This window comes from Nanorana parkeri, unplaced genomic scaffold (genome assembly GCF_000935625.1).
Source record: "Nanorana parkeri isolate BGI_ZX_2015 unplaced genomic scaffold, ASM93562v1 scaffold124, whole genome shotgun sequence".
Classification (NCBI taxonomy): domain Eukaryota; kingdom Metazoa; phylum Chordata; class Amphibia; order Anura; family Dicroglossidae; genus Nanorana; species Nanorana parkeri.
In genome coordinates this window covers 815,356-826,208 of record NW_017306392.1, presented here as the reverse complement: position 1 = coordinate 826,208, position 10,853 = coordinate 815,356, and the positions used below count along the sequence as shown (strand labels likewise).

The following is a 10,853-nucleotide window of genomic DNA, read 5'->3' as shown; positions in this document are numbered from 1 at the left end:
AAATATGGTCACCAAGGTGGCCTTAGTCTTTAATTTTTTTTTAGGCAAGTTCAATTGCACATTGTAATGAATACAAAACGCTCCAAATAAGCATTTCAAATCCTTGTTTTTACCTGCAATTTTGTAGATGGTGACAGGGTCTCTTTAACCTGAAAGAAGGCATTGTGATATATTTTTACATGACGGCTTCATGTTATTGGAGTGGACATGGCGGCTATTGGATAAAAGCAAAGAAAGGCAGGCGGCCTCGTGTCTCATATACCTGTGTGCTGCTGGTGTAGTAGGCGTGCGGCCTGTCCAGCCCCGGGGCCCGCACTCTCCCCGGCAGCCCTCCTAGGCAGCTCTGTGTCGCGGGCACGCCTCTCCTAAGCAGCGCGGCTCCCCGGCCCCTCAGCACAAGCTGAGCTATTGAGGCGCTGATGATCCTGCAGCTCCCGGCCATGCAGAGGAACAGAGCACCCACCACAGCCGGAATCCCAACAGCACCCGCCGCTACAGCCGGCCCCAAACCACTCACAAGGCTACATGACCCACTAGCCGTCTCTCACTGGCCAGCCAATCACGAAGCGACCGCGACTGCCAAAACTACTTGCCCCAGGAAGCCTGCTCTGATTCCGACCAATGACAGGCGTCAATAGCCGCACGTGGGTAAGCACTACACTTCCCGGCGTGCATCGCTCTGCGCTCATCCAATGAGAAAAGCTATGAGTCTGGCTAGAACTGCATCCCCCATGGTGCTCCTGGTCATCACGTGGACGAACAGGTCATGGTGACATTGTACCAATCAGCTGACCTTGGCGTACGTAGCATTCAGCCTTGTTTGCTGTTAACTTTGTACCGGGATTTGTGTGTCAGTGTGTTATGGGTTGTAATCACAAAACTGCTACACATGAACAAGATCCTGTTTTTTTAAAGCGGAATTTGGCCCACCAGTTTAATGTCTCCAAAACAGTTACTTTTAAGGCTTGCCAACTGTCAAGGTTGACAGTGTGCTTATATGAGCTCTCAACCAAACTTTAAAACCCTCAAATGGCTGGTATCATAGCTAATCACGTGCAGCACCATGGCAACTGCAGTCCAAATATAGGCTTAGGCTAAGATGGCACCTTCATTGTCTGTGAGTGGAGTTCCACTAAAACCTCCAACAAGATTTGAAACTCGCAGTCACTTGGCTGAAAAAAAATTATCCTCATCAGTGTGAAAAAGAGGAACTAGAAGAAAGTTTATTGCAGCCAAAGCCCCACCACTCCACATGGCATCAGCCAATCACCCCAGAGAGAACAGCGGGTGCCCACTCCTGAAGTGGGCACATGAACACGAAGAGGCTGCAAAAATCAGATTTAGTCACACACCGATGATATCACTGGTTAAATCCCAACCATCGTGGGTGGCAGAGCCGTAGCTAGCTCCTTTTGTGCCCAAGGCAAGAACAGAAAACTGTGCCCCCCTCAACTGGCGTGTGATGTCACCTGACATTATGCGCTCCGCCTCCAGTAAACGGACCCCTGACATTTCCTTTTTGAAATAGAAAAAGAAATTGAGGACCAGGGTCGGACTGACAACACATGGGGCCCCCGGGCAATACGAGATTATGGGGCCCCTTTTTCTCCGCCCATATACAGGTCATTGCTCCCCCCTACTTCATGGACCATTAGCTCTCCCTGAGTATCGGTGTATCTCTACCTGTACCCCAATAGAGGACTACAATTCCCAGCAATATATTATACAGCAATGCAGAATGGCAACCAGCTATAGAGGACTACAAATCCCAGCAACACATTATACAACAGTGCAGAATACTACCAGCTTTAGAGGACTATAAATCCCAGCAATACATTTCCCAGCATTGCAGAATGCCATAAGCTATGAATTCCAGCAATACAGAATAGTATATGAATTTGCAACATACTCTGTGCTGCCGCTCTGCTCCGGGGTGCCGGCCTGGTGTCTTGGATGGAGGGTCCCAACAGGGGCAGATGCAGAAAGTCTTAGCAGGGGCAGATGCAAACGGTCTAAGCAGGGGCAGATGCAGAGGGTCTAATGTTGCAGATGTGGAGGACCAGCAGGGGCAGATTTGGAGGATCAGCAGGGGCAAATGTGGAGGATCAGCAGGGGCAAATGTGGAGGGTCAGCAGGGGCAAATGTGGAGGGTCAGCAGGGGCAAATGTGGAGGGTCAGCAGGGGCAAATGTGGAGGATCAGCAGGGGCAGATGTGGAGGATAAGCAAGGGCAGATGCGGAGGATAAGCATGGGCAAATGCGGAGAATCAGAGGGGCAGATGGGGAGCATCAGAGGGGCAAAAGCAGAGGATCAGAGGGGCAGATGCGGAGGATGAGATGTGGAGGATCAGAGGGGCAGATGCGGAGGATGAGATATGGAGGATCAGAGGGGCAGATGCGGAGGATTAGAGAGGATCAGATGTGGAGGTTCAGTGGGGCAGATGTGGAGGATCAGAGGGGCAGATACGGAGGATCAGAGGGGCAGATGCGTAGGATCAGAGGGGCAGATGCGGAGGATCAGGGGGGCAGATGCGGAGGATCAGTGGGGCAGATGCGGAGGATCGGTGGGGCAGATGCGGAGGATTAGGGGGGCAGATGCAGAGGATATGGGGGGCAGATACATAGGGTTAGAGGGAGGTCAGCATGGTTGATGTGCAGGCAGTGGAGATCTGTGCTGGTCGTGGAATGCTATGCAGACATCCCAACTCTCCCGGACGCTGCTGAGACTATTAGATAGCAGCTCCCGGCCGCCCGGGAGAGAAACACTTCCTCCCGGGAAGGTTTAATCTGCTCGGTCAAGCAGATTAAACCTTTCCCTGCGATCGTTTCTTTTTTTCTTTTCTGACATCGGGAGCCGTGGCCCGACCGTCAGTCAGAAAATAAAAAAAGGCATACGAATGCACAGCTAGATTCCTATTGGCTATTGCACTTTGCTGGAAGCAGGTGAAAAGAGAGCTGGAGGGGAGTGACGGTGACGGGCCCCATCCTGGCCGCGGGCCCTCGGTCCGTGCCCGAGTGCCCGAATGGTCAGTCCGCCCCTGTTGAGGACACAGAGTTCACAATCTACTGTTCTGCAGCCTCTGTTCTAAATGAATGGAAAGCACTTAGTACAGAGGCTTTTCATTCATTCATAAAATATTTACTATCAACCAGTTATGAATGTGGAGAAGCCTCTGTATTGAGTGCTACTACCCATTCAGACACTCATGAATAAACAGGAAGTGATTTAAAGCACTTCCTGTTCATTCATAACTCGGGACATATAGTACTATGTAAGAACAGAATAACATAGACACCGGCACGCCAAGTAATGAATCAATGGCATCTGTTTATTGAAGCATGAAACATAGCACGATGCATCAAAAAGCAAAGTTTTGGGGTCTCACAAGATCCCCTTCATCTGGAAAAATTGGTGCCCGATGAAGGGGATCTTGTGAGACCCCGAAACGTTGCTTTTTGATGCATCGTGCTATGTTTCATGCGTCAATAAACAGACGCAAATGATCCATTACTTGGAGTGCTGGTGTCTATGTTATTCTGTGATTATAGACGGTTGGCATCCGTCGATAATCCCATCTTTTATATGGAACAGCGGTTTTAAGTGCGATGGGTTCATGGAGTCTACATAGTACTATGTGTCCCCAGTTACAAACACTTGAGTGATCAGCTGATCACTCCATTGTTTGTTCTGCACACAGAGGATCTGTAAATATCACAGATATTTACTGATCCTCTGCTCTCCATTCTGATCCACTCGGACACGCACAGTGGTGCAGCACAGCCTGCAGCTTCTCCTCGGATTCTCGCTGCTCTCCCCTGCCTGTATGGGCAGAGGCAGCAGGGATCCGAGGAGAAATGAAGCGTTAAAGCCGGCAGAGGGGTGGGTTGGTGGGTGGAGGAGGGTGCGCTGTCACTTCAGGATGGCTGAGCGGTGAGAAGAGAGAGAGCTGCCGACTTTTAGATCCTGCCCGAGTGTCTCTCTTCTCACCACTCAGCCATCCTGGATGACAGCTCCCTCCTCTGCCCTTCCCACTGGCTTCAGCACTTCATTTCTTCTCGGATCCCCGCTACCTCTGCCCATACATGCGGGGGAGAGCAGCAGGGATCAAGAGGAGAAGCTGCAGGCTATGCCACTCCTCTACTTCCTGCCACCCCAAGGCCGAGCTGTGTTGGCCGCCTGGCGCCCCTGTTGCCATGGCACCCTGTGTTCGCCATGGCGACGGGCAAGGCGGCGCAGCTGCCATAGGGAGCACAGGGTGCCATGGCAACAGGGGCACCAGGCAGCCAACACAGCCCGGCCTCGGGGTGGAAAGGAGTAGAGGAGCCTCCTGGCTGCGCCCCCTCACAGCTGCGCTCTCGCCTCACCCTTTCTACGGCCCTAACGGGTGGGACTGTGTAGCACCTGTCAGAGCCTGAATGAAGCTGGCTTTAACCCAAGTTCCCAGGATCTTGTTGTCTTGGGAGTCTGGGCCATTTACCGGCTGAGGGCTTGTTCACACCATGTCCGGATCATGTCCAGACCAGAACAGTTTGTTCCTGTACGAAAAAAGCATCCCAATGTATCCCTATGGTATTTCTGGACTCTGTTCACCCCAGCGCAGTCCACTCCGGTCCACTGCGGTGGGCCAATTAGCAAAAGCAAAGGTTTACCCTTATGTGTTGCCTACACATGCGTACAAGGGTTCCTACTATTGTTGAAAAAGTCCCTGAGTTCTCTGTTGCCCCTTTCTTGAGATTTGCTCTTGTTCAGAACTGTATTAGTTCTTATGAAGGCACAATTGATAGCTAAACGGAAACCTCCCAATGTTCTGAGATAAGAGGAACACTTTTTAGCAATGGGTACATGGGTAAAGAACACAACCTGACCATTCCGTTTGTTATGCGGACCATGAGTAATTCACACCCAGAAAATTATCAGCCATACCCAAGGATGTTTTTTCAACACTACTTTTCCTATATACTATGGTTGGAAAATAACAAAACGCCATGACTAAGATGAAAGGTTTAACAAATATGATAAAAAAACGGTAAAAATGGCGAGCGCACAACTGTTATGGAATGTGGTAAGAGGAATAGATCTGTTTAAAATCAATTTTAATGTTAAACAATTCTGGAACAATTTTGAAACAAAAACAAAAGTTAGAACAAAATTAAAAACTTCTGGCTTGACAAAGTGGTCCTGAACCTCGAAACGCGTAGCCAAACTGCTCGACTGACATTTCCATCACCCAGCGAGATAGACCGCACTGGTTTCCAGTCCTGTGCCTGTCTCCAAAACGATCTGTCACAACGACTGCCGACAGGTTTTCCAAACCGCTACAGAGCGGCACTCTCACTCCCGTTCAGCCGTCGGGTCTCAGCCTGGCCAGCTGACTTCCCACGGTATTGGACGGCGCGAACACCCTCAGTGCATAGCCTGTTTACAAACAAGGCTACAGGACGGCAGATTTCTTGCGCTCCAGCCACAGGAGCCTCCTAGCTGTCACCACCATCTCTCCTCCATCACCAGGGGACCAAACCAGACACTTCCAAACCCATACCTCTCACCGGCAGGACATTACTACGTCCATCCAACAGTACAATAATCACCAGTGAAAATTCATGCACTGCCTAATCGACGATGTAGACTGTTCACCACATCCACACCGATCGGCCCGAGACACTGCTGAGCGATCCATACAGCCTTTTCTCCTGATCTGCAAGACCTCATCTTGTCCGCCCAGTGGAGTTTTCAGTCCAGTATTGATTTTAAAGTTGTTATTTATACCATCCCCACAATATCCCAGGGTTGCAGCGCTTCTTTCCACCCTCCTTTTAACAAACATGATTAACCACTAGGGTTGCCACCTGTACGGGATTCACCCGGGCAGTCCAGTTTTTGAGTCCTGTGTCCAGGTTTCAGGCCAGCTGACACCCGGACACAAGACATTTAAAGTGCCGGCACTTTAATTTTTTTGCCAGATGCAGCTACCTGAGGTTTTGTGCTTGCTGGGGACCTTGGCAGCCTTCCTGTGAGCCGCAGGTGCCTGTAAACATCTCTGTCTTCCTGACACCATGCTGCCCACCTCTGGACCCCTGGTGAGACACCACACAGCCCACACAGCACTCCTGAAAGCCTGCATATCCCATCTGAGACCCTACAGACCCACCTGAGAGCCCGCATAGCCCACCTGAGAGCCTGCAAACCCCACCTGAGAGCCCGCATAGCCCACCTGAGACCCTACACAGCTACCTGAGAGTCCGCATAGCCCACCTGAGAGCCCGCATAGCCACCTGAAAATTGCTGCATGCAGCGTTAGAGTGTTCGTGTTTGACTTGAAGAAAGGGTGGCAACCCTTTTACCCATGTGATATATAAATGTATTTGTAGATGTGTATACATTAGAATACAATTATAGAAACAGATGTTATGAAAAGAGGGTCTAAAAAAGGGACATTTGGGAGCTCCTGTATGTACAAATGCTGCTAAATTTCCAGCATATACTGAGAAGTACATTTTACTGTATGCAGCCATGTCACTTCACTTTAAAATCCATGGATTCACCCTGTTTTTTGTCCCCTGTCACCCAGTATGATGCCCCTCTGGATTCCTGTTATTTGCCAGTGGCCTGACCTGATCTCATTTCCTGTATAGCTGTCAGATGTCCCATATTTTGCAACACAGTTCTAATAACATCCCTATGTGTAAAATACAATAAGAGCTCATGCACCCTAGCCCATCCACTAAAATAGAGCATTTTACTTGTGGTGGGCCAGTGCAATGTGGCATCTCGGCAGTGTGCGGTGTATTGCACACTGCAAGAGCTGTCAATGTTTAAAAAATTTTTTTTTTATTTATTGGTTATGTGCAATTTGTACACTCCATTCCGTGCAGCCACAGCCAGCAGCCTGTAGAAAATGAATGGCAGGCTGACAGCGCGCAGCACCAATCACCGGTGCTGATACATTTTCCCGTTCCACAGCTGCAGAGATTGGGAAATGTCTCAGTGCCTGTGATTGGCGCTGTCAGCTTCCTGGCGGGCTCGGCACCGGAGCTGCGAACACGCCCGAGCCCATCCTTATCTGTAAGAATGTAAAGCTCGCCTGTACGGGCAAATCTGTATAGCGGCTGTGTCTTTCAGCCTGTCACTCCACCTGTGGTGAAACTACAAATCCCATTATGCCGCTGCCTCTGGGAATCATGCCTGTGGCTGTCAGAGTCTTACAATGCCTCTTGGGACTTGTAGTTCCACAACAGCTGGAGTGCTGAGGTTGCATTCACTGCGTCTCTGTGTATATCATTTTAAAGTATTGTATGTTTTTATGCTCTTTTACTACATGTAAAAAGGTAACGACGCGTATGTTTGGAAACACACTGAAGACTAAGGGAAATGTTAAAGGCAAACTGGGGTTGTTAAAAGGTAATTGCATCAGATGTGATCTGTAATCGCCTTGGTGTTTTGTTGCTTTTGTACAGTCTAAATAAAGTTATTGAGAAAAAAAGGCAGTCTGCAGCTTGTGGTTCACACCCCCTATCTCCCTGGCAGAAGGATCTCATCTGCTGTGTGGAGTGGACTGTCACCTCCTGTGCCCTGCTGCTGCTGTCCCTGCTGCTGTCAGCTCAGCGAGGAGATGAGCTTCTTGTTGTGAGTGTCACTTGGGCTGTCATAGCCTTTTTTTTTTGTTTTATACCTTTTCATCTAGTCTACTGTGACTGCCTTTCTTCCTCTTCCAATCTATCATTTTCTCTATTGTCGCAGGGTGATGTGTCCCCTGTCACCCGGAGTTCAGTCACTTACCAGGCTTTATGTCCTTTGTGTGTTTGGTCATAAAGCCACCCTGTGACCACAGCCTCCGTACACCGATCCCTGCACCTTTCTTGGTGGTCACTACATTCCCACAATGGTTTTTTTTGCATGGCTGCAGCTCTCTTATGTAGATGAGGTCACAGAGGTGTTCTAGGTAAACTTTTCTAGACACATAGACCTTCCTTTACAGGCATTCCCACCCCAAAGCATTCTTAAATTGCCCACTTCATATAAATGCTTTCTAAATGCAGCAAGACTTGAGCATTCAATGGGGATAGAAGAAAACAAATTGTGCAGAAAATCAGGTGCTGTGCAGAAAGGTGTTTGCAGATGTATAGGGATCTGTCAACTCCTGCAGACTTTATAAGACCAGAGATTCCATAGCACAACATTGTAAAGTGCTATCTATGTGGTTTGTTTTCTCATATTACAGTTTTATTAAGAATAGAAAATCAAAATATGTATATATCACACGGATGTTCAGATACCAAAGTACCGTACTCGGTACAAGTACAAGTACAGATACTTTTCCAGCTCCAAGGCTACACTAGAGAAAAATTCAAAAGTTAGGAGGCAGCTGTCACACAGAGCTCCTGGTATTTGTACATCTCTGTTTTAATGTATGATTTTGTTTTTATAAATATATATGTGATGTACTGATACCATTTTTGCAAGTACAAGTACTGATACTTGCCCAAGTACTCATTGATACAAGTACTGATACATTTTTGTGTATTGTCATGTGACAGTTTTTCTAAAACAATACAGACTAATGATTTCAGGACAGTGGTGGAGTGCCAGAGCCAGGTCCCACCTGCAACCACTGCAACCATGGTAGTTCTCATGAAAATGCCAAGTATCGGCACTGGTATCTGAACTGGTATCGGTGCATCCCTATTATAAAAGTCCATAGTAGGTATAGAGGCACAGGACATAAGTCAAAACATCAACATTTTATTGTCAACGTTTCAACAGAGCTTAGTCTGTCTTCATCCAGACTTCTCTTAATAAAGATGGACTGAAGTCCGGCAAAACCTCGACAGTTCAATGTTGATGCTTTGACCTATCTCTGCTGTAGGACCCGTGAGTGCCTCCTATATCTCCAAAGGATTTGTATGGATATTTCTGGATGAGCACCCGGGCATTTACCTTACAAAAAGAGTGTGGTGGCTACCTCTGGGACTAGAGATAGAGGGAGAAAAATAAAAATGAACTTTTACATACAATTATTTTTAGGCTGAACTCTAGGATAAGCAAGTATTGCCTAATACAAGAGCCATGTGTACATTTGTATTGCCTAATACAAGAGCCATGTGTACATTTGTGTACATACTTGGATCTTGGTGCACTCTGTGTGTTTCTTCCAGATCTGTGTTGTAATCCAGTGGCAAACTTTTTCTTTGTGCATGAACTTCCTGTAATAAGGACCAGTCACTTCTGCTCTCTGTCCTTGTGCATGGTGATTGGTCTTGTATCCGCCCCTCCTGTAGTTTTATGCAGGCAGCCTGTTGTGGGTGGATCTGCTGAGCCCCTCTCACTGCTATTAAAGGTTTTCAAGCTATTTCAAATGCTGATTGAATCACTTACATGGCATGCTGATCCTTGATATTTAAAAGTTTTAATTGCCTTCAGAATCAGCTGGTCCACTGAGCACTGGCCCTGATATGCTGTTTTAGGGTGGCTCCTTTCCCTTGCAGGGTCCCATGGAGCCACCATTCTGTGTGCTAGTAAGTTGTGCGTGTCTCCACAGTCACTCAGGTACAGCAAGGCAAGATACTGCCCTGCTCCTCCCTCCCTTCTCCCAGCAAGTAAATGGACAACTACAGGTGACTGCTCTGACCCTTGTGATCTTGTACTGGACAGGAAGTTCAAAGAAGGTGAGCTGAGAGAGTTGGAGCCAGCTGTTAGGAAACATGGTGACTGTAAGTGCTTGAGAAGAAATGTAAGCGTTTTTTGGGGGGAAATAGATTTAACCCAACTCACTTGGCAAAATTTTGATTGTATAGCTGGAACGTTCTAAAATGAAGAGCTTGTACTGAATTTATAAGATGAGTATTGGGGTCAGCCTGTAAAAGTGAGACGTGTGTGTGTCATAGGCTTTGTAGTCTGTCTTTTGTCTATCGGTAAATATCCAGTTAGAGGTACAAAATGCATTTGATTGAACTGTGACATTTCTGTGTTAGACCACTTTCACACGGGTGTTCCGTCTGTCCATTTTTGACCTGTGATTTCACAGATCGAATACAGACTACAATACATCCCTATAAGCGGCCAGATTTAATAATAATATTATTTTTATTATTATACAGGATTGATATAGTGCCAACAGTTTGCGCAGCGCTTTAAGGAAGACATTACTATCACAATACAATTTAAAACAAGATGGTAAGGAGGGCGCTGCCCGTGAGGGCTTACAATCTAAGAGGGAGGGGAAGTGATACATGAGGAGGTAGCTGTGTGGGGATGAATTGTTTGAGAAAGCGATAGTTCAGTGGTTAGGTTGAGGTGGGACAGGTTTCCCTGAAGAGATATGCGCATGTTCTCCCACCAGGTCCCGGTAAATCAGGTCTGTAGTACCGAATGCAAAAAGTTTGCGTCCAGGTCTGCTTTTACTGACCTGAACTGATGTGGGCAGATTTAGGCAGACACACTTCCATTTACATATGGCCACCCATTGTAAATACATGGGTCTGCTTTCCCTGCATACCAAGATGGTGGAAAAATCAGGATGGACACAGATGTCACAAATGTGACATTAGTCTTCAATCTGATCTGACTCCTCTCGGATCCCCTGCAGAGACAGAACAGACAATGCCCAAGTGAAAGGGGCCTTACAATTGGAAACTGTCTGATACTCCTATTTATTGGTATTTTAAAGGAGAAATTTATCCTTTCTGTGTGTCCTGGTGACCACTGTCAGTAGGAACGTAACTGAGGAAGAATCCAAAGTTTTGTGTTGTCACCAGAACCGAAATAGAGGGGAAATCTTCCAATAGAGACATGTATTCTGGAAACGGCTGTCAAAAGCTCATCACACCCATTACAATGTGACAGTACAATCTTCATTA

General features: G+C 47.4%; 1 protein-coding gene across 1 annotated transcript in view; it reads left to right on the top strand.

The window, feature by feature from the left end:
• Positions 1 to 7,511: 7,511 nt before the first annotated feature.
• Positions 7,512 to 10,853, top strand: part of MOB1B (MOB kinase activator 1B) — a 47,921-nt gene continuing 44,579 nt past the window's right edge. Inside the window, exon 1 of the mRNA XM_018553562.1 lies at positions 7,512 to 7,623. Coding sequence (XP_018409064.1) covers positions 7,610 to 7,623 — 14 coding nt within the window. The 5' untranslated portion in view covers positions 7,512 to 7,609. The remainder of the gene's footprint in view (positions 7,624 to 10,853) is intronic.